General features: G+C 44.7%; 1 protein-coding gene across 3 annotated transcripts in view; it reads right to left on the reverse strand.

Annotated features, from left to right (window-relative positions):
- VWCE (von Willebrand factor C and EGF domains) overlaps positions 1-24636 on the reverse strand; it is a 58412-nt gene that overhangs the window by 31335 nt on the left and 2441 nt on the right. The window contains exons 2-13 of one of the 3 annotated variants that reach the window (XM_083163623.1): positions 13528-13622; positions 11855-11944; positions 11730-11771; positions 9717-9836; positions 7977-8132; positions 6332-6457; positions 6107-6223; positions 5105-5227; positions 2208-2336; positions 925-1044; positions 385-791; positions 212-302 (exon numbers count right to left, since the gene is read on the reverse strand). In XM_083163623.1, the coding sequence (XP_083019749.1) occupies positions 212-302; positions 385-791; positions 925-1044; positions 2208-2336; positions 5105-5227; positions 6107-6223; positions 6332-6457; positions 7977-8132; positions 9717-9836; positions 11730-11771; positions 11855-11944; positions 13528-13622 (1616 nt within the window). Of the gene's footprint in view, positions 1-211; positions 303-384; positions 795-924; positions 1045-2207; positions 2337-5104; positions 5228-6106; positions 6224-6331; positions 6458-7976; positions 8133-9716; positions 9837-11729; positions 11772-11854; positions 11945-13527; positions 13623-24636 lie in introns of all 3 variants that reach the window. The other 2 variants (XM_083163622.1, XM_083163624.1) reach the window with 2 other exon arrangements.

Genomic DNA, 24636 nt, shown 5'->3' on the forward strand with positions numbered 1-24636 from the left:
AACTTTAATTGGTTTCTATGTCGACATGGACACCATATCAGTCACCTGCATCCCCTCGCATTTCTCGCTACGCTTAGGTTATTATAATTTCACTCTATGCCCACTTGCATGGTAAAGTATGAACAAGTCGGTGAAAAAGAAAATGACTGGTTACCTGTAGGAGAGCCAAGAGGGGGCCCAAGTACCATTTCGGTGACCTATCTCAACTCACCATCACATGATGGGCAGCAGCTGTCTGGGTGCAGGACAGGATGTGAGCAGTTTGGGCTACACGCCCTTCTTTCACAGGATACCGCCCCTTCCTGTATCAAACAGTAATGTGTTTCATAGTAAATCTCTGTAATAGCCATACAGTACTTTGTGTTTTCATACTGCAGCACATACCTGGCAAGTGCAGTCTAAACATACTGGTTCTGCCCAAGAGCTTCCGGACAGTCGCAGTTCCTTGTCATGCCAACATGGGGCATTTGTGAGCATTGCAGTAGGTGCTCCAGTTGGCATTACAATGTTTTCTTTTAGAGGCATATGAGAGATCCCTGAGGATTTTTGCAAATGACCCGTTTTTAGATGCTGAGGTGGTGGCAGAGGATCAAGATCTGTTGTAGTTTGTGGTTTTGAGGTAGATTTTGTTGTAAATACTTCTTGTGCTGATACGGTACTGGGCATCATAGTCTGAGATGCACCGATGGCCGGAGTCTCTAGCCGTAGAGGCATTGGCGATGTTGGCTTCAGTAGTGCCCAGTCGCTGTGCACTGCCTGTAGGAAGCTAGCGGTCTGTGTCTCAGGTGGAACTGCTGCAAAGTAAGGAAATAGGAAGTCACCTTTTCATTAGCCTCTGATTTGAATCGTTTCTGTGCAAGAGCGGTTGGCAATCATTATTTGGGCAACAAAGACATTTAGAAGGAAAGTATCACAGTGTTTTACCTAAGCAACCCCCACTGATTGACATAAAACCAGCAGGACAGGAGCAGACATAGGATCCCAGTGTATTAATACAACTTCCAGAGTGGCATAAGGTGGCATTCTCCAGGCATTCGTTCACATCTAGAATAGATACAAGCACATAACAAATCAGTGTCAGATGCCACAGAACAAGGAGACGTCAATGTGAGTTATGGCTTTTAGATTTAGCAGTGATAAAGTCAATGATCATCTTATTGATACAGTCGGACAGAAGGTCTTCACCATTCACATCCGGCGGTTTGTGATCATGGATGGATGGATGAAAATTCCATTCCGTTTGTAATTAGCATTAATTGTCCATCCAATTAGAAGGAGGAGCCTGCAGAAGATATCTTTGTAAAACAAATAACTCCAGCATGTGGCTGTGATGCCAGTGACTATTGATTCCATGCAGGTGGTCAGCTAAGGAAGTCCCCACTGATCGGACTGCAGCATTGTTCAAAATTGACAAACTGTCACCCCAAACACTGCCAAACATCACTGTCCGAGACTCACTGGCATTTGGTGGGGTTCCATCATTTGAATTTTGTTCTGTGCTGCAGCCCCACCTTTGGAGCTGCCACTGGTGACAACCCATGTGCAACCTTTTATAGACCATAGATAATTATAAACACACTGAGGGCCTGATTCAGCATGGGCCTCAAAATCAAAATCTTGCTCTAATGGTCAAAACCATGTGCACTGCAGGTGGGGCAGATGTAACATGTGCAGAGAGAGTTAGATTTGGTTGGGGATGTTTTCAAATTGAAATCTAAACTTTTGTGTAAAAATAAAGCAGACAGTATTCACCCTGCATGGAAACAAAAGAAATCACCCAAATCTAACTCTCTTTGGCCACCGCAAATCTACTTACTGGTCTTTTAAACAAATATTGTCAGAGACAGAACCTTTTTGAATTTAATATCTATATGAGCAAAGCGGAAAGAACCATTGGAAGATGGGGATGAGCATTGGTTTATGCACAGTTTTCCCTCAGACAGGAGCCATTGCGATGACAATAGACCCAGAACTTGGCACATGAACCCGGCCAATTGTTAATCTTATATGGACAGTTGCTGACACTGGACATGCTGATACACAGGCCTAGAGAAGGAAGTGGGGTCCTGGGCAATAGGGCCCATTAGAGGGTTGCACCAGAGGGCCAGTCCCACCCTGTCTGGCAGTAGAATCTTCCAAATTCCAAATTCCAGAGGGCATAAAAAGGGACTTAAAGGAGCTACGATAATTATTCTGGAATCACCTACCAACACATGACACTCTGTCTGCACTAAGCACAAAGCCAGCACGACAGGAACAGAAGAAGCTGCCCTGTGTGTTACGACAGAAGTGCTGGCAAAGATGAGATGTTCCTGGCCGTCGGCATTCGTTGATATCTACAGGAAACAATAAAGTACAAATGTCATATTGAAAGTATATGAAAACATGTGCCCGTATCCAGGGCCGTTTCTAGACAATTTAGCTCCCAGGGCAAAGGAATAAAAATGCGCCCCCCCCCCAAAAAAAAAAAAAATTAACACGTCATAGAAGAAATTGCGCGCGCTGTAAAAGGGGGCATGGTTTATTTGTAAAAGGGGTGTGGCTTAATATAAGGGCATGGTCTAGCAGGAAAACAATTACCTTACATCTCATGTTTGCAGCCTGCATGACCAGTCATTGGTTACCGCAGGAATTGTCATTGTCCTCCCGCACTTTAGTTGGCGGGCTGAAGGCCACACAGTGACATAAAAATATAAAAGGCCCACACAGTGACCTAGTACGCCTCACGGATCAAGGCCAAACAATGACAGGCTACTTGAATTATTATACACTATTTATCCGTGATGCCAATTACACATGACGCCACACACCGTGATGACAATTACACATTGTCGCACACCGTGATGACAATTACACATTGTCGCACACCGTGATGACAATTACACATTATATCGCACACCGTGATGACAATTACACATTATATCGCACACCGTGATGACAATTACACATTGTTGCACACCGTGATGACAATTACACATGACGCCACACACCGTGATGCCAATTACACATGATGCCACACACCGTGATGACAATTACACATTGTCGCACACCGTGATGACAATTACACATTGTCGCACACCGTGATGACAATTACACATTATATCGCACACCGTGATGACAATTACACATTATGTCGCACACCGTGATGACAATTACACATTATATCGCACACCGTGATGACAATTACACATTATATCGCACACGTGATGACAATTACACATTGTTGCACACCGTGATGACAATTACACATTATATCGCACACCGTGATGACAATTACACATTATATCGCACACCGTGATGACAATTACACATTGTCGCACACCGTGATGACAATTACACATTATATCGCACACCGTGATGACAATTACACATTATGTCGCACACCGTAATGACAATTACACATTATATCGCACACCGTGATGACAATTACACATTATATCGCACACGTGATGACAATTACACATTGTTGCACACCGTGATGACAATTACACATTATATCGCACACCGTGATGACAATTACACATTGTCGCACACCGTGATGACAATTACACATTGGCGCACATTGGCGTCTGAGAAAAGACAACATAACTATAAAGGGAAATGTGAACTACTCATATTTATCAAACTTCAATTGTAAAATTAATTCGGAAGGGTCCCTAGTGATAATATTGCCACTTCTTAGAGGCGTTATGTAGGTATTATTTGCAATAAGGCTGCCTTAGCAGCAGCCCCCCCCCCCCCCTTCTCTCTCCCCCAATTGTGTGCAGTTCTCTAGGGAACAGATACCTTTTATTAATCTACTCTAAGCATTGTGACTCCATGCTTCTGTACACTGTATGGGGGAAGAGATCCCTGCAGCTCCGTCTCTCACCTGTCCCCCCTCCCTCCCCCTCCTCATTTCTCCTGCGGGGGACTGTAATGTATAACAGCACAGGCAGGAGTGATTCTAAAATAAACATGTCCTGCTGTATATTCTATGGCACCAGCGCAGGGGAGGGAGAGGGGACAGGGGAGAGACAGAGCTGCAGGGATCTCTCCCCCTGTGCTGTGCAAGGAGGCAGAGTAAACCACATGAAGAAAAGTAGGAGCTGGAGCAGATGATCAGCAGAGAGGGGCCAGGTGCTTCTCTATATTAGTTTGTGTTAATAAAACAGTGTAAAGAAACATGTGTAGCCGGTGACCTCTCCCATGTCTGCCCTCCCTCCTCACTGCTGCCGGGGACTGGAATGTAGTGTACTGCAGCACTTCGAGCTCAGGCAGAAGTTCATGAGCCCACTGTGATTCTTCAGCAAACAGGGACTCTCCTGCCTGAGCTCCTGGGCGGCTGCTGTACACTCCCATCCATAGCAGCAGCGCTGGGGAGGGAGAGGGGACGGGGAGAGACGGAACTGCAGAATCTCTCCCACTGATACTAATGAAATCAGGAGCTGGGGAGGGAGGGGGGACGGGGAGAGACGGAGCTGGAGGGCGGACGGACGTGGGAGAGACAGAGCTTACCTGCTCCACATGGATGTTTCTTTACAATGTTTTATTGAAAATATATATGGAAGCATCTGTCCCCTCTCCTCTGATCAGCTGCCCCTGCTCCTGCCTGCTTTATAAGCAAGGAGCAGCTGCTGCAGGGCACACGGGGAAAGTGAAAGTAAGCCTGCTGGCTAACTTTCTATTAGCTGCACATGCGCAGTAAGATCCTGGACTATTACACTGCGAACGGGGGGAGAGCAGGGAACTGAGTGGCAGCATTTAAAAAGAGGGGATGAGCCGTGCGGCGCCCCGGGCAGATGCACGGCTCGTCCCCCTGTAAAAACGGCCCTGCCCGTATCTTAGCATTCATTGTGATTGGTCAGGGGAATGGGCAGCAACCTGAAGACTGCACCCCATTGTATGACTCGAGCCAGTCATGTGACACGCATATTTAATCCTTAGCCAAGTATACCCACTGTTCCTTAGACCCCCCTCAACTTGCATTGTGCCATTTCTTTGAAGTGTTTGTGTGTGTTAATATTATAGTATTTTGGATCTGTCCTCCCTGAGTTCACCTTAGGACACCTGCATTACAGGTAGACAGTGGTCGCTTAATAATCAAGTTCAGCTTTCTGAATACCTGCACAAGAGCGTCCGTTGCTCTGGAGTGTGAACCCAGCTTCACACAAACACCTGTAACTCCCGTGAAAGTTTTTGCATCTCTGCGTACAAATGAATCTATGGGACGAGCATTCATCAATGTCTGAAAGGGAGAGAGAGGACCATAGATCTGTTGTTAACACTTTCAGATTTTATACATGAAATAATTACTTTTAGCACTTTTAAGTTTATTGACTGTAAAGGCCCGTACTCACTGGTTGTCTGTGAGCTGAAAGCCGCTAAGTTTACTTGTCTGAGATGCTTTCAGTTTGAAAACCACCCAGTGGGTACGGGGCAGCGATGAGCGGTGAAGCGCACTCCCGCATCATCGCTGGACCAGCTGCTTATCTGCTGGTATTACCAGAGGATGAGCGTCGGAGCAGCTTTCCATAACGTCCTGCTATAGAAAGTCGTCCACCCTAAGGAAAAACATCGCTAAAATGGGCGAAAAATGCTCAGTGTGTATGCACCTTTACTGTAGTCCCCATATTGCTCCTTCAGGGAGGCATCAGACCTTTACCAAGATGGCTACCGTTTGGTCATGTTCATTGTCATCTTGTCACTGTGTTAAAGAGCCACAATGGGACGCAAATGTGTACAACTTATCCCCCAGAGACACTGTGATCTACAAAGTTCTGCTGCTACCAAGCCACACTACTACTGCTTATATACACACTTCTACCCTGATGCAGCATGGCTGGTACTCTGTATGTGCAGCTCAATCTCAGCTCCATCCTGCTGAGTCTATATTACTGTGACTATAACTGTACAAGGCAGCCTGCGGCTCTTCAGTTGTTCTATATACAAGCAGTCTGAGAATATATGAAATCACAAAGCTGCAATTAGAAACCTAACTGCACATAATATAAAAAAAAGGTTGCAGATGAAGCCAAGTTCATTTCTGCAGCCCACAGCTTCTGACTGATTGGACCCGATACACCAGTATGCATCATAATAAGTACATTATAGTACAGTTATTCACCCAAACAACTTCTTCTGTCTGCAGCAAGCTTCAGGCCGGATCCACAGTCACACACAAAGCCTCCTTCAGTATTGAGGCATGTCCCCTCGCAGGAAGATGCTGCACATTCATTGATGTCTGGTACAAAGAAGACATGGTGCTTTTTATTGACAAAATCGTTATTCACCAAACTACTGTCTATAATGATATACTGTATCGAGACTGGAGTAAAGGATGCTGGGATACCTGTGCAGGTTACTCCGTTAGCCGTTTCAGTCATAATGAATCCCACAGGACACACTCGAGAAACATGTTCACAGCCGCCATCATTACAAGCTAACTCACAGCCATACTCTCCACAAAGCGCAGAAGCTGTAAGGAGGAAACCGAGAACAGTAGAACAAGGAGGTAACCATTGGACAGGAAGATTCTCACGTTCCAGCGGGTACATTTTATAGCTAGAAATTTGAGTAACAAATATACTGTATATAACTCGGTATCCGGGCGGCGGATCAACTAGGTTTAGGTTGACAATACCATGCTTGACCACTAGAGGTCACCGGTGTCTAGTTAGATGTCTATACTTGGTCGTCCGCGTTTACATAGACAGTGACACTAGATTGACGAGCGGAAAGCATCGATGGGAACCTGGTCAACAGTAACAAGGTCGACATGGGTTTTTCATCTTTCTTTGGTGCCAGTCAACTTGGTTCCTAGAGTAATATTATAATAGTGGGCCGAGTGTAGCGAGGCACTGTGCCCGGAGCATGGCAAATGCGCTGTGCGTGTCCACAGGCACCCCTCTGACATTCGACACCAAAAAAGACGAAAAACCATGTCGACCTTGCTGCTGTCAGGCAGGCTTCCATCAATTTTTCCTCCCATCGATCTAGCTTCACTGTCTATGCAAACACGGATGACTAGGTATAGACGTCTAACTAGACGCCATTGACTACTAGCGGTTGACCATGATATTGTTGACCTAGACCCGGTCGATTGGCCGTCTGGATACCAAGTTATATGCATTTATGAATTACACAGGTTTTGTGGCTAATAAAAAACAGGTGAAATGCAGATTTGAGGTCAACCATCCATAGAACCTGTATAATTAATAAGCAGGAAAGAGCAGGTGGCCGTGCGCTCGAGAGACCGCTTAGGGTAACCACTTGTTTTCTATCAAAGCTGCAGTGAAAAGATGTGGATACTTAACCACAACCAAATAAAAATAAATAGAAAGAAACACAAAACACTGCGCTATGATGAAAACATTATTTATAATTTAATAATAAAAATGTATATGGTCACAATATTTAACATTTATTAAAACAGATAATCTGTACTGGAAGGGACGTTTTATCCTATACAGTAATTCAGTTAAATCACATTAATGGTCATAATCAGACCTTTCCACTAGATGTCACTATATAGCAGTTCTAGGCACATATATAAATGGAAAAGATTCTCCTTCAAAAATAATAAATTGAATCCAAACTTATAAAAAGGTCAACAAAACAATACACCAAATAATATAAAATGAGTAAATCAATGAAACAACAACTTATATAAAAGGCAATAGAGCTCAGTCCTAGGTCAGGAAAGGTGGGGATAATCCTCTAGGTGTTCCAGAATAGAAGTTTATTTCTATTTGATAATTAATAAGCGTCTCTGATTAAAAGGATATCAACCAGATTAGTGGAGAGGCATTTTGCCGGTAGGAATGTATTTGTTTTGTTTTGGCTATTAGTTTTGGGTTAAAAACAAAGCAATTCTATTGTTCCTCCATTCGGGAACGAATAATCGTGGCTTCACACATTCCAGCTCACACTAATACAAAGTGTTGCTGTCTCTACCTATTGCCAGTTGCTATACATATAGAGGATTTCTAACTTACCAGCAATTGTGTTGGGGTGCTTTACTGGTAGACAGGAATGTCCATTAGGAGAAATCTGATATCCATAGTAACAAAGGCATCTGTAGCTTCCTATGTTATTTTTGCATTGCTGTTGACAAAGACTTGATGCTTGAGATCGTGAACATTCATCTACATCTGAAAAAGCAGCAAACACATGTTTACATAGTTGATTAGGTTGAATAAAACATCAGTCCATCAAGTTCAACCATAACTTTCTATATCAAAGATGCTTATAACCTCTTACATAAGAGTTATAGAGGCCAGCTACCAATGTAATCACATAACACACTAATAATGGGGGTTTCACAAATTCTTACAGAGTAAAGGGGTGCACACACGGATTGATTTTTGCTGGTGAGCTATTTTGGCTAAGCGATTTGGACTAGACAGCCAGTGATCTAGTCAAAATATTCTTGACTGGCAACTCCTTTTTACTATAGGGGTGTTTGACCATAGATGCCTACCCTCCTGCATTCTGCAGGAGACTCCCTGAAATAGCAGCAATCTCCCTCTCTCCCTCATTAGTCTAGCAATCTCCCTCATTTCACCTAGCCCACATTACACTGTTACATTTTTGGGGGAAAAAGGAATGAGAGACAGATACATTTACATTGAATCATCAGCACCATTTCCCAGCACTTTACCAATTATAGTAGCTCTTACTAACTGCTTTGGGGATCATCTATATTTGGATATAAGTCATTTTAAAAGATTCCTCTCAGATGTAGCAGTACACACCCACGCTTCTAGATGCCACGTTCACAGTCTCTTTTTACAATCTCTCCATATATGGAACTAGCCACGCCCTTTGGTTGGAGCATGATAAGCCCCCTCAATGGGGCGCTGAGCAAATTTTGAATACCAACTATAATCTCCCTGAAACTAGTTTTCAAAGGTAGGCAAGTATGATTTTGACTGCATAGTCAAAAATGCTTATAAGGTTAGTAAAGATCTCTGTCAAGGTTAGACTAATCTCCCTATAATATCGCCTAGTAAAAAAGAGTTGCCAGGCAAGAATATTTTGACAAGATCGCTGGCTGTCTAGTCCAAATCACTGGTATTACCTGCTGAGGGAGATATTCACTAGGCGATCTGCAATTAAATACCAACCCAGTATGTAAATTCTATTATAGTCAATATCACCCATAGACAAAATGTCATAATCAAAATCGCAGAGACAAAATCGCTCACTAGCAAAAATCACTACGTGGGTACACCCCTTAACGGATATTATAGGGCGATTTGCCTAACCTTGACGGCGATCTTCAGTAACCTCTCTCGGCCCCCCCGACCACCAGCCACAATGTTGGGTGCTTCACCCGGTAATTTGGTTTTCTGTGTGAACGGCGTATAATACAGATTGTTCCAAACTGTAGTCTCAACTGTGAATCAGTGGGCTCTGTGCAAACTGCTAACTCAGGAGTCATTTTTCAAAATCTGAATTATTTGCATTTTGTTCTTATCAAAATAATACTGAAACATTGCTGCTTGTATAGGATTTCCCCATTCCCATATATCATTTTTAAAGTGGTAGCAAATGATGATTTTTAAATTTGTTACACTAATTTCTCTAATCTATCTAAATAATGGGAGTCCTAATAACTCTTATCATGTCAGGTATACTTTCTGCATGTTTTTAACACTTTGTCCTAATTTACAAAAATAAATATCATCTATTGATTTAGACTCAATTTAAAATAAGACAATTTACCCATTTACCATAACAACTTTTACCGTCCTTTCCAAGAGAGTAACCATGCAAGCAGCTACACATAGCAGTGCCATGAATTACTGTGCAGCCCTGATCACACATTGCAGATACACAGTTCAGAGAAAAACCTGTGACAAGAGAAACATGTCAATGGTCAGTCACCTCGTACTCTGTTACACACAACTCCGAAAACATATGTCTGATCTCAGGAGTTGCCACAATAACAATTGAATACCCTCCAACTCCTAAAGAGCGGAAACTGGTACAAATTCAGAAAGAGGGTGTGGCCACACCAAGTATCCTATATTTACAATGGGCAGTTGGAAACTCAAAAAAGTTACAGGCCTTAAAAAAATTATACTGTACCTGCCAAAAAAGTACATTTAAAAAAATGCCAGGATCTGATTTGTTGGTACTTTTTGATTTTTATTTAATTATTGTGGGGCTCCATGGCATATGGGTAGGGCCTCGGAGCGAGCATTTTGTGTTGTCATAATCTTAATGTTTGTTTTTGAAAAGAGCTTTAGCAGGCTCTGACAGCTTCCTCAGCTCTCTGGACTATACTAAATTACTCTTTGCGATCAGAGGTTGTATATGAGCAAACTTTGTTTGTTGGGAAAATTACTGCAGAAATGATTTTCACAATGTTCTATTGTTTTGAAAAAGAAGCGAAGATCATGAAGTTTTACATACGAGCCTGCATTTGTTTTGATTTAGAAACATGTTAGCAATTGTGGAATTTTATATTTCAATCCACCAGCGGCGTAGCTGTGTTTGGGGCACCCCCCCACCGTTAATGGGGGGGGTGCCCCCCCTCCCCGCCCATCCGTCCGGCCCCCCGGCCCCCTGTGCCCCCTCCCCCCATTGCCGCATGCTTACCTGTCTGCGCGTCCCGGCTCCCCTCCTGGCTTCAATAAATTCTATGCAGACGGACCACGATAAAATGGCCGCCCCCATACTGCAGACAGTTTCAGAGAACAGTCTGCTTTATGGGGCGGCCATTTTATCGTGGTCCATCTCCATAGCATTGTTTGAAGCCAGGAGGGGAGCCGGGACGCGCGGACAGGTAAGCATGCGGGGGATGGGGGGCAGGGGGATTACTATAGCACCGCAGCCCCCCGGCGCCCCCATATGCACAGCGCCCCCCCGCGACCGCGGGGGCTGCGGTGCTATAGTTACGCCACTGCAATCCATATATTATCTTCCTTAATATATTATTGCTCTTTTCTGGTACGCATGAAGTTGAAACAATAAAATGGCACCAAAGAAAAGAGTTAGATATGGTGGAAATAATAACAATGTCACAAGGAATTCAATGTTAGCGGCAAATAAACAATCTTCTCAGACAGTGGAATCTCAAGAAAAGATTTAGAAGAGTGGAATGTGATTGCACAGCTCCTGCTGTTGTCAGTGCTGCAGAATATGAGGAAGAGAGAAATGCAAGGTGGAAACGTAATCACACAGCTCATGCTATTGCCAGAGCTAAGGACTCTCCAGAAGAAAGATTTGCTAGGCTGGAAGCTGATCGCACAGCTCATGCTGTTGCCAGTGCTGAAGAATCTGAGCAAGAGAGAAATGCAAGGCGGGAACATAATCGCACAGCTCATGCTGTTGCCAGAGCTGAGGACTCTCCAGAAGCAAGATTTGTTAGGCTGGAAGCTGATCGCACAGCTCATGCTTCCGGATCTATACTGTGTGTTTAGTATTGAAATTGATTTTTGTAAACAAACATTATTTATCTTTTTGGGCCTCTATATTGAAGGTGAAGTGCTGCCACTGACCACTAGTGGCCACTCCAAGGACCAAATTACTCCTTTTTAAAGCTCAAATTAAAAGTAAAGTAAAGCTCAGCTCAAAGTAAAAGTACATTGAAGAAGTCATCATTTTAAGTAGTTATATATAAAAATGAATGCAATAAAGATCCCGTTTATAGTCTATTGCAATACTATTTAACTTATATGCTCTATTCATGTAAATATTTATATGGACTAGAAACACTAGTCACACACTTTCACACTCACCCTTATCTTCCAGTTCCATCTCATGATCACTAGTGTAGTGATCTGAAATGAGAGAAGTCTTTAGCCTTTTGCATAGCATGAGAAATGGTAATAGATACGTAGACACATATCATAACTCTAATTACCTGTACAGGTGACACCTTGATGCCCATCTCTGCAGGAACACACATTGGGGGCAATACAGAACCCGCTGCCACATCCATATGAGCACAGGGCTACAGGGAAGAGAGATAAGTTACCATTGCCTTAGCCATTGTATGTAAATACAGGGCTGTTTCAGAGTGATAATTACATTTGGCTATAAGGTGCCATTTTGCTGTTAGCACAAATCATGGGGACCAGGTAGACGCATTTGTACCCTAAACCCAAGCAAGGGCAGACACACACCACACATAAAAAGCCACGTTCATGCACCGAACATTAAAAGAAAACTGTCATTCCAACTTACAAAACTTTATTTAAATATAAGAACACATACAGTAGGGGGGAATGTAATAGGGTGGTTAGAGTTCTCTGCATTGTTCTGTTTGTTAAAGAGACAATTCATCATTTTAAGATGTAACTGATTGCCGCTTTAAAAAAAAATCTCTTGTGTTCTATTCTCACACCTTATTACATTCCGTCACAACCAGTTCATAGAGACAATACTAGCATCAGCTTCTACTTTATTGAAGGAGGGGGGCTGCTGCCCATGCTGCCAGAAAAACCCGCCTGCAGCCACCGCTGCAGTTCACCGTCGCTCACCACTGCTCCCTTCGTGGTCCCGACATTTGTACAGTGCAGATGACAGGTGCCGGGACCGATGTGCATACCCTTAGCTTCTATGGGCTGTATCAGCTGCAGCCAATAGAGGCCAAATTGTGCTGTACAGCGAGTCAGGGTGTGGCTTCCTACAGTAAGCCAGCCCTTTGCCTATAGCAGCCCGGTGGGATTGCCTGTATTGCAGTTGGAAGTCACTGCCATTCACAGTGCAGCAAGTCTTTCGCTGCTTAGCGAGCCGGCTAACGCAGCCTGCTGGGCAAACGCCGACCCCCGCCAACCCCCGAATCCCCTCGGAAGCATGCTAATGGATGTGTATGCAAGTGCACGGAGGGGTCGGCGAATAATTCGATGCTCACTGACCATCAAATGATTTTTCCGCAGTTCGCAAATAAACTTTACTACTAACTTTTATTTTGTTTGGAAATGTCAGAGAACTGGGCGGGCACTGATGTCATGTGACATTCGCATTGGGATGCCCAGCATTTTTCATTGAGCACCCGCTGTTTTTGTGGGCACACCCAGGAAACGCTGGGCATCCCCATGCGCCCTTCCCACCGCGATGTTTGCATAGGCCTCAGCATCTGTGATAGTTGCCGAAGGCATTCACACAGGGTGACTGCACATGTGCATAATCGTGCATGCACAGTCCCCAAACCATCGAACAGGGCCAAATTAGCTTAAATGTGCGTGAATCACCCCCTTTATCACTCCAGGCTTTAATACATCTCCCCCCGAGTGTCACTACACACCTCCACCTGTCTACTTGATGACGCCATTGATGTCACACCCATCTCTTATTGTCACCTTCACATATACATGATACGAGTTAAGATTTTTATCAATATCTCCACAGCTAGTGACATTTTGGTTTAATCCTTTATAGGTTGACTCTTTGGAAATGAACAAGTCTATTTCTGTCTGGGGAACACAGTCTATGTTTCCTGACCAATTTGAACAGTATTTGAAATATTTTATAGAAATGTTTTCAACTTCCATCCATACTACTAAGTGAAAAAGATACCAGGAAGAGACTCACGCTGAAGGCATAGTCCAGTGCCCGGGGAGACTGTCCACCCTGGGCAACATCCACTACCCATACCTGAGAAACAGACATGAGGTCCAGAACGCAGTCTACAGGGATACATGAAGAGAAGGCACATCATTAAATTAGGACAACTCATATAATACACAGCAATCTACTGTTCCTTTTGAAGTTAATTCACACATGTCGGTGCTAAGCATGCAGGCAGGCAAACTGCAACAAATCATAGGGTTCATGTAAGTTGTCAATGCCTAATTTTTCCCAGCATATAATTTCCATAATTATAATTATAACCATGCCCATAACATTAATATAGTCAGGGATAAATATTTTTTATCCCATATATGCCAAGTTTGGTCTCTAAATGTGTAGAACTATATTGGCTGTCAGATGACAGTTATTAGAATTTCATATCAAGTTGCACTCACATGTTACACAAGTTATAAGTTCACACTAGATTAAGGTACAGTAACAGAGGGGCGTGTCTATAGGCTATTGATAGAGTGTGATGAATGGTCTCTGGAAAGACAAATGGATTCACCTGAGCCAGTCACAGGATACCGTAAACAAATGTGAATGAAAGGATCAACCCCTCCCCCTAGAAAGTTTCTTGGATAGTGAATGAAACACAAACACTCACTTGCTTTTGGAACCTTGCCCTGATAAGATGCAGTGCAACAGTCCTGGAGAAGATTGGATACGATTGGACACATGGCTTTAAGTAATGTATACTTGTAGGATTGATATGAATAGTGTACTAAGACCCACGGTTATGGAACATGGATTATGTTAGAGAGTTTAAGAGTAGTTAACTTCCATTCTTAGTTATTTACGGATATTAACATGTGCTTAGGCCCAGAATATGTTTACATATGGTTACACAAAGAAAGCTTCTGTCTGTAGTTGAGAGTGACCTGTGTGAATGATGTTTAGCTAGGATCATTGAGATAAGGCATTGTAATAATATATCATACATAGATCTAATGGTTGAAACGCGCTGTGTTATTAGCCTGTAGTTATGAATCGTGAGTGGAGTATATTGTGGATCAGTAGGATCAATGGGATGTTGCCCCTGGACATATGGAGGTATGTATTGTGTTGGAAGTGTGGTGTTGTGATCTGTTCAGAGAAGATGTGTTTGGCTTGGTAGATTGATTTACAAGCATGTATTTGAAAGCATGTGTAAGGCTGTGCGTGAGCATGTATGGATTCCAGCATTTGTGCTTAATCAAGTGTGTGTTTGCTCAAAGGGAAGCATGTATTTGAAAGCATGTGTAAGGCTATGCGTGAGCATGAATGGACTCTTTGTATTGAAGAGTGTGAATGCTTTGTGTAATATCCAGTGAGAATATCTAGATAAACTGGCGGAATAAACCAACATATATGTAACAGGTGTTGTTAGCATGATGCTCGGATTGTGTGGGTAATGGCATGTGATGTGATTATGGTATGATTAGTCCTTAGATTGTATAGTGCCATTTAAGTGTTCTGTACATTGTAGCTTAATGATATTCAAATAGTGTATGCTGCAGGGATAGTGTGTTTGATGAATGTGCAAGTTATATTCAGGATTGTGAATATCGCATGATGCAGGTTAGAGGTAATTTGGAGTAAATGTTGTGGACAGAAATATATGAAAGTACAGGCAGTTTATGTGTGATTGCCAGGCAGCTGTATGAGCCTGTAGATTGTTAAGGTTCCTTTGTGTGCCATGTGGCGGTATCTAAAATGGTGGACGCAAGGTTGGTTATTCTAAAATGGCTGCTGCTTCATAGCCACGCCCCCCCCCAGCACTGTATTCACATACACATATTTAACACTGAGGTTAATTGTATTTAAGGATGCTGGAGTAAATAATCGTTATTAATTATAATACCAGTATTGTTATATTTTGTAATCCATGATACAGTTTCATCTGGTTACACTTATAAATAATATTCATTGATTATAAATCTGGACATTCGCTTATTGATTGCGTGCGACATGAATAAATTAGATAGACTTTGCATATATAAATAAATGGACTTTCATAAAGTATACCCACCTACCATCTGCCCTCCCTACACCACAGTTTTACCCTAATTCTCCCCGTACGTGACTAACCTACCACTACTGCCTAAATGTAACCCTCCTGCTCCCCAGCCTAACACTATCTCCCTCTTCCGTGTGCCTAAACCTAACCATCCTTCCATGTAGCTTAACCCTAAGTCCTCAGCCCGTGCATAAAAATACCCCCCCACCCCCACTCCCGCCTAACACTAACCCATCCTGCATACTTAAGATCGGTATGCCGGCAGTCTGGATTCTGACGTCGGCATCCTCTTTCAGAGCAGCATTCTGGTGCCAGTCTTCGGACCGCATTGGTATTTTGACTGCCAGCATCCCGTCTGTTGAAGGGGGGTGGAATCCCTTCTCATAGGACCTGATTCCTCAGTTGGATGCAGTTAAAGCCCTCCTTGCATCTTTTGCTAATGTTGTGTTCACAACTTTATGCCAATAAAACATTGACCTCTTCAGTTTAAAAATGAAACACATTGGCCACCACAAGTAAAGAAAATATTTTGGCCCCCACTAAAAAAAAAAAAATACATTGGCCCCCACAAGAAAAAAAAATACATTGTCCCCCACAAGAAAAAAAAATACATTGGCCCCCACAAGAAAAAAAACACATTTGCTCCCACAGAAAAAAGTTAAACTCCTTGGCCTTTACGGGGGAAAAAAACACTTTCGCCCCCATAACAAAAAAATAAAACATGTTAGCCCCTGACAGGAAAATTACCCATTAGTCCGCACTGAAAAAATATATAAAACACAGCCTCTGGCACGAAAAAAATAAAGCATATTGATCCCACAGAAAAAAAGCATAAAACTATCATTTCTTCAGTACGCCACTGAAGACTGGCCTGTCTGCAGTACTTGCTAACATGCTTGGTGAAGGTGGTGAGGTGCTCTGTGTATGCTTCTGAGCCAGCAGGGTGTAGTATGGCTAGGGCATAATGTGGGAGTTTATTGTGGGCTGGGGGTGGGGAGTTTGCCGGGGGTAGTTAGTGTTATGTCATTGGGGGGGTTACTGTGTGTAGTGGCCAGGGGGTAAGGTGGGGACGGGGAGTGTATGTTCCTGGGGCTGGAGGTGTAGAGGCAGCAAATAATAGCATGATAGCACAGAATAACAGACATCCCACCACTGGAGCCAATGCTACTTCTATACCAGTAGCTGACCATGTTGCTCTGGCCATGGGGGCTGCAGGATTGTTGAGGGAATCACAGGGAGTGGATGCCTCCCTCATTTAGAAACATTGAACAGCAACTTTTATACAAGGCCGAGTGTCCACTACCTGTGAACCGCAAACGTGAAGTGCGGATTGAAGGGTAAGCCGACTAGGCTGCTGTGACAATGGGTCCAGCTCAGCTAGAACTTCCCTTTTTACAGGTGGACCAAGTCACCCCATGGCCCTACCATATATTACTAGCCACACAAATCCCACATTTAATAATGAGTAACTACATAACATTAGTAAAACCACTATCCAATTACACACATAGAAAATCTAAAAGACATGATACCTTTTACACACCAGCATCAACGTAATATTAACAATACACACACAGTAACAGTAATACACAACACTCCCTGATTCCCGCACAATATGATGCACTGTAATGGAAGCCTGGACTTAAAAGTTGCAGATATTATAGGTGATCAATATCATACATCAGCCACTGCCAGCGGTATCCTTTGATAAATACTGTCCAAAAAAAATAAAATTGTGAAAATAAAAGTTTAATATTATTGCACTTTCATACAGTAAATATACCCTGGAGAAATAAGAGAGAATACAATTCCTATTAATGGGCCTTATTTTGGTTCATTCTTTCTGACAAAATCCTTCTTAGATGGACAAAACCATGTGCACTGCAGGGGGGGGGCAGATGTAACATGTGCAGAGAGAATTAGATTTGGGTGAGTAATTTTGTTTCTGTGCAGGGAAAATACTGACTGCTTTATTTTTACACTGCAATATAGATCTCACTTTGAAGTAAAACCCCACCCAAATCTAATTCTCTCTGCACAAGTAACACCTGCCCCACCTGCAGTGCACATGGTTTTGCCCATCTAAGAAGGATTTTGTCAGAAAGAATGAACCAAAATAAGGCCCAAAGAGTGTGAACTGCAGCTGATCTTGCACCCTTCATCCAACTGTTTTACACCCCACTTAAAAACACAGCTGCTCTCTAGTCTAGGATAGCGAACGCTGGCAACTTTTAGCCTGGGGCAAGTCCAGAGCACTGGCCACAAGTATTACATATTTCTGCGGATGGGCAGAGAATAATTCAATAAGAGGGCGGAACTACGATCGCGCCCCGTGATCAGACAAAGAAATAAACCATTTGCTCCATCGGGGGGGTTAGGCACAACAAATAAATCTAATAAGTGCAGTCAGACCAGCAACATCATCACTTATATACAAACACACACATACTGTAATAATAATTCAAGTTCACTCTCTGAAACCTGGCATAAGAAGCGATGGTGGGACAGACCCAGCATAGGTTGTATGGTTAATTATACCCCCTTTTCCTCTAGGAAATTCTACCCGGGTTTTTGCGCGGGGACGTGCACTGACACAGGTTTTTTGTTAGTGTGAAAGGACACAGCTACTCCATCAAACTCCATTGCTGTAAGAAGTCCCTACCCAGTGGAGCTTACAATCTATATTCCCTACCACATGTACACGCACACAGAGGTTAATTTTGTTGGGAGCCAATTAGCCTACCAGTATATTTTTGGATTGTGGGAGGAAACCGGAGTACCCGGAGGAAACCCACGCAAGCATGGGGAGAATATACAAACTCTGCACAGTTAGAGCCATGGTGGGAATTGAACCCGTGACCTCAGCGCTGTGAGGTAGAAACGCTAACCACTACACCATGGCTCCGACACGGGTGTAACAGGGGTATATGTACAGTGTAAACAGTGTTTTTACCTGTGTCTTAAACGGGTATGACCCGTGTTCAAAAACCCGGGTTTCAGATGGATAAGGGGTATTACTTTAAGTAATGCATCTGAGCTTGTTACATTAAATAATCTGGAGTATCATTTATGGTGTATAATATATACCCAGCACTCCAATGGAGCTCAATCAATTGATGCAATTGCAAAAGTTTGTGTGGCTGCAGAGACGTATTAGATGTGCTAACTGGGTAATTCAATCAGTATGTCTAGACTTTCTCAAGGCACCAGTGATTTGTAGCATAAACAAACTTTAGTTTTAAAATTCATAAGCATGGTTATCCTTTGTTTCTCCAATGTAATATCTACTCCCGTAAAAAATATGTGAATACAGAATACTGTGCCCCAGGAACTGCAGCCTATGAAACACCACGGATGTACCACATCCACAAACACAATATAGACACAAAAAAATGTGGTGATCACTGGCGCTGTACCCCCATATATAAACAATTTCAAAAATAGTAGCAATCCACTGAAGTGGGCACCATTTAAGGAGAAAAGATCTTGACAGCCTTTTTTCTTTTTCGATCCTGCCGCTAGATGCATACACTAATCACTGACCTTGGGTCTGATCCCTATATTCATATACGGGTTTCTTTTATACGGTGAGCTCCTCCCGTATCGCCCCCAGTGCGCACATGTATCAACCACACTTTGCCAGGGATGATATACCAACAAACCGAGCCAACCTGTTAGCAATGCCCTATATGCACATCAAGGTTTCTTTAGGTCTTCTATATATTGAAACATAAGCAGTGGCCCATTCTCCCTTGGATCCCCAGCAATACGATCTCTATGGTGTGCAACTTACCAAGGTAGAATTCCCTATATTCCCTGAAAGGTATCTTTCTGGAGTCCTTCCCTGAATGGTAAATGACGACAGCAAAAGGTTCCACTCCTCCACACGAAAAGGGTATTTATTGGAAACAATCCTCAGTAAAAACCCACATACAAGTCCACATACAAGATACACAGAGAAAAATAATGCTAAAAGAGGGACACAAAAAAATTAGAAAAATGACTTGATCCTGGAGACCTCCAGATGGACCCTTTTCCAGACAAGGATCCTCCAAACAGGCTTCAGATGGATAGCAGCAGGGTCTCAACAGGATTACAAGTAACATATCCCCATAAAACCAACATGTTTCGGGCTACTTTGAGCCCTTTTTCAAGATATGAATCATGGAATCCTCGGCTCAGGTATTTATACCTGTGGCACGTACACACATGGCCTTTAAGTCATCCAGATTTTAGGGGCCCATTTATCATTGACTAGTTAAATTCCTGGCAAAATTAGGGCTTCTGTAATGTACAGCTCAATGGGACAGCTCAATGGGTGTTAGGGTTCTGGATATCCTCGCCAGCCCTAACTCAGTTGCCACCGAATGGAATTGGCGGACGCGTGCTGAGCTAGGCTTCACCTCTAATAGCCGCGTTCGAAGGAGCCCGTTAGGCTCCAACCCCGATGCCACCAGGTCTTATGGGTGACAACGCGGCCGCCAAGGCCAAGGGAGAGCAAGGGGATAGCTAACTAACCAACCAGAGGCGAGGACCTTCCAGCCCTCCACAGGGGCGACTGAATACAGTAATGCAGGAGTAACAATACTCAATGAAGATGACACAATACCAAAAAATGAACCTGAGCCCCAAAGGGAAGTGCAATAGCAAACGGGTGTAACAATACACAATAGATGGGACAATAAGTAAATGAATGCAAAGGCAAGAAGGTGGGGAGTACCCCAACTTATCGGAAAGGTGTTACTGGAGCAGACTAGGGGAAGTTCCACCAGACAGGTAGCCAGAAGATGGATGCAGATACACTGGTAGCCGAGAGTGGAAACCCACAGACTGGATAAACACCGAGGAATCAGGAACCGGGAACACTCAGGACGCTAGGTCAGAACTATAACCGGCGTCTGAGTAACTCGCCCAGCAAGTTTAAATAGGCAGCAAAGCCAATCAGCTGCGGCCGCAGCTAATTACCTATAGGTGCGGCAGTGCGTGAGCCCTCTTCCTCCATATGGCTGCCTGGCGTCTACCGTCGCCTAGGCAACCGCTGTGGCCGGGGAGGAAGAGGTTGCGCCTGACATCCCAGACGTGCGGTAGCGTCCGCCGGGAGTCCCGGGATGATGACGCGGCGGCGTCCCCTGGTGACGCGGCGGTGTCCCCTGGTTTCGCGGCGGTGTCTCGTGGTGATGCGGCTGCGTCCCGGTTGCCTGGCAACAGCCGGGATGTGCCGCTCAGAGGCTGCCAGGCCAGCGCCGGAGCTACCCGAGCGGCCTCTGACAATGGGACCCCCAGCCACTATCTGTTTCTGCCTCCAATCTCTGTCTTCACAGCTCCCTCTCCATATCCAGCAAGTTTGAAACAGACCAGTGTCCCTGCAATATATATATATAGATTGATTGATTGAATATTCAATGCGATCTGGTCAGGATATTATCAGCAAGGATTACATTGCAATTTGCAATCCCATCAGTGGGATGTATAATTCAGCACATGCTCCGAAAGGGGCCCATCCCTGTTATGTGCCGGCTGCCGTGGGAGCTGCAGATGGGGGGGAGATGCAGTAAAGTAAAAAACCCTCCACCCTGCTTAGCCCTCCACTTGCCGACCATCTAATGACATCGCTGGTGCACGCATATCTACTAGGTCACTTAGATATACGTACACACTCTTCAGGAAGTGGGCGGGCAGCTGTCCGCACCCGCTTCACGGGGCGATTTTCATGGGAACGCCCAGCATTCCCATGGGGAATCGCCCAGGCTGCTGCCCCACACCCCCCGTCAGCAAACTTGGGTTTGTGCGCTCAGCGAACACCCTGTTTACCTTGGCCGCACATGCGTCTGCACATGCGTCTGCGAAAGAACCAGGATAACCCCCAATATTTGTGTACCCCCATCTGCTCTCACCCACTCCGTACCTACAATAGCTATATTCTGTACCTTTTGGGAAATCAGACCCAGGGCCACCATGTAGCTTCCTCTCGAAGGGGACCACTGGGTGCCAAGGACAAGATGACATAGTGTGAGTGAGTGTATTAAGGTTTTACTATCTACAGTGTGTGTGTTCTATGTTTATTTTATTATTATTTATATCCTTTATTTATATGGCGCCACAAGGGTTCCGCAGCGCCTAGTTAGAGAGTACACATAGGGTGGCCAATCCCGGGATCGGCGGGATCCCGGGATTTGGCCCCTAAAACGCTGGGATTTTAATCCCGGGATTGGAGTTTCCAATCCCGGGTTTTCGGGAGTAGACTGCACATGCGCAGTCTAATGCTGGGCTGCGTCTGAGCGTGTGCTCAGACACTGCCCGGCTTCTCCCTTCCCTGACAGTGTGGCTCTGCGCAGCGTGATGAGGCCAGAGGTCCCGCTGCGCAGGCCAAGCAGCAGCACCCAGTCCTGGGCACGCAGAATGACTGCATGATGCAGTCTGCATCGCCCGCCCGGCTCTTGGATCCTGCTGGTGCCCACTCACCCGCCTGGCTTCAGTGATCGGCCGCCCAGCCCACCCTCCCAGCTTCACTGACCGGCGGCCACCCCCCCCCCCCTGGCCGCACTGCACCGCACGTGTAAGTATATATGCGGGGTTGTTTTTATTAGGGAAGCCAATCCCGGGAGTCCCGGGATTGGGCATTTTTCAATCCCGAATTCCAGGATTGAAAAAATGCCCCGCGATTGGCAACCCTAAGTACACATAATCAAACAGGAAAACAGTAACTTACAGTTGAAGACAATACAGGACAAATACAGGGTAAATGATTATAGGAATATCAGCCGATTGCTGCAACATAAGTATCCAGGTGGCAGCAAACAGCATGCTTTGGTGCAGTCGAAGACTGCTGAAGTAAGAAAGGATAAGCACAGGAGGTAAGAGGTCCCTGCTCGTAAGAGCTTACATTCTATAGAGGAGGGGCAGACAGACAGGGGTGACACCGGAGGGTGAGGGCGAGGAACAGAAGGTTAGGAGGACAGTTGGCTGGGTTTGGTGAAGAAGTGGTTCTTAAGAGCCCATTTGAAGTTCTGTATAGAAGTGGAGAGTCTGAGGGGGGAGGTAGAGAATTCCAGAGTAAGGGAGCAGCACGTGAAGAGTAGGAGTGGGAGGAGGTAATAAGTCGGCAGGAGAGCCGATGGGTGTTAGCCGAGCGAAGGGGACGAGTGGGAGTGTCAAGGGATATAAGGTCAGAGATGTAAATGGGAGAGGAGTGCGTGACGGCTTTGTAAGTGAGTGTGAGAAGTTTGAATTGAATTCTGAAAGGGAAGGGAAGCCAGTGAAGGGCTTGTAGAAGAGGGGAGGTGGAGGTAGTGCGTTTGGTGAGGAAGAGGAGCCAGGCGTCAGCATTGAGGATAGATTGGAGTGGAGACAGGCATTTGTCAGGGATACCAGTTAGGAGGAGATTGCAGTAGTCCAGCCTGGATATGATCAGTGAGTGGATAATGGTCTTAGTGGCATCCTGAGTGAAAAAAGGTCTAATTCTGGAAATATTTTTGAGATGAAAATGGCAGGTTTGTGAGAGGTGCTGAATATGTGGTTTGAAGGAGAGAGAGGAGTCAAGGATTACTCCAAGACAGCGTACTTGGTAGCTAGAGGTGATAGTCGTGCCATCAATAGATAATGAGATTGTGGGATGTGAGGTTGTGCGGGAGGGTGGGAAGATGATCACCTCAATCTTGGGCATGTTAAGTTTGAGAAAGCACTGGGACATCCTGGAAGAGGTAGTAGAGAGACAGTTGGAGATACGAGTGAGGGGAGCCGGGGAAAGGTCAGGGGATGTAAGGTAGATTTGAGTATCATCAGCATATAGATGATATTGGAAGTCAAAAGAACTAAAGAGCTCATCTAATGAGGATGTATAGAGAGAGAAAAGGAGAGGACCAAGCGGATAGTGGAAGTGGGGGGGGGGGGTAGTGTTATGAGATGATACAGAGAAGGAACTATCAGAGAGGTAGGAGGACAGCCAGGAGAGAGCAGTATCACGCAGACCAAGGGAGTGAAGGATTCGGAGAAGGAGAGGGTGGTCCACAGTGTCAAATGCAGCAGTGAGGTCAAGAAGAAAAAACAGAGAGTAGTGGCCTTTATATTTGGCAGCATGAAGATCATTGCAGACTTTTGTGAGGGCAGTTTCAGTGGAGTGGAGAGAATGGAAGCCAGATTGGAATTGGTGAAGCAGAGAGTGGGAGGAAAGAAAGTCAGTGAGGCGGTTGTAGACAATACGCCAAAGGAGTTTGGAGGGTCGGTAGTTGGAGAGGGTGTTAGGATCAAGGGTAGGTTTTTTAAGAATAGGGGAGACAATAGCTTGCTTGAAGGCAGAGGGGACAGTGCCTGATGAGATGGAGAGATTGAGAAGGTGAGCAAGATGGGAACAGGCAGAAGGAGAGAGGTTGCAGAGGAGGTTGCAGGAGATATGGTCAAGTGGGGATGTGGTGGTGGGGGAGGGATGGATGGATGAGGGCCATAACTTCCTCACCAGATACATGGGAGAAAGATGTCTTAGTGAGAGGGAAGGAGTGGTAAGGGTTAGGAGGTGGCTGGTTGCTGGCGTTCTGGTGGGATACAATGTCTTGATGTATGGAGTCAATCCTGGATGTGAAATAAGTGGCAAAGTCAAGAGCAGTCACAGACAATGAGGAAGGGAGAGGAGGTGGTGGTGGGCAGAGGAGGGAGTTGACAGTGGCAAAGAGGCGTCGGGGTTGGAAGACTATGAGGAGATGAGAATTTTGAAGTAAGATTCTTTAGCGAGGGAAAGGGCAGCACCAAAGGATGAGAGCATAAGTTTGAAGTGGAGGAAGTCTGCCTTAGAGCGTGATTTCCTCCATTGTCGCCCGGCAGTGCGTGAGCATTTTTGAAGATTACTGCCCATCATGCTTGTACTTATGGTCCTGTAAGTACCAGGATGCAGGCGAGATATGCATGCTTTAACCAGGACAGTTGGAGGTATGTCTGGGTTTCATGCATTGTGTCAGTATAACACAATACAGTGTTACAATATGTAGTTTGTGTCGTAGTGTAATGCTGTTTGCCAGAATATCTGGTGGTCCTCCATTATCCTGCACCATAGCTCTGCCCCACTATACAATGCTTGTTTT

The sequence above is a fragment of the Crinia signifera genome, chromosome 11, assembly GCF_055691185.1.
Source record: "Crinia signifera chromosome 11, ASM5569118v1, whole genome shotgun sequence".
Lineage (NCBI taxonomy): Eukaryota > Metazoa > Chordata > Amphibia > Anura > Myobatrachidae > Crinia > Crinia signifera.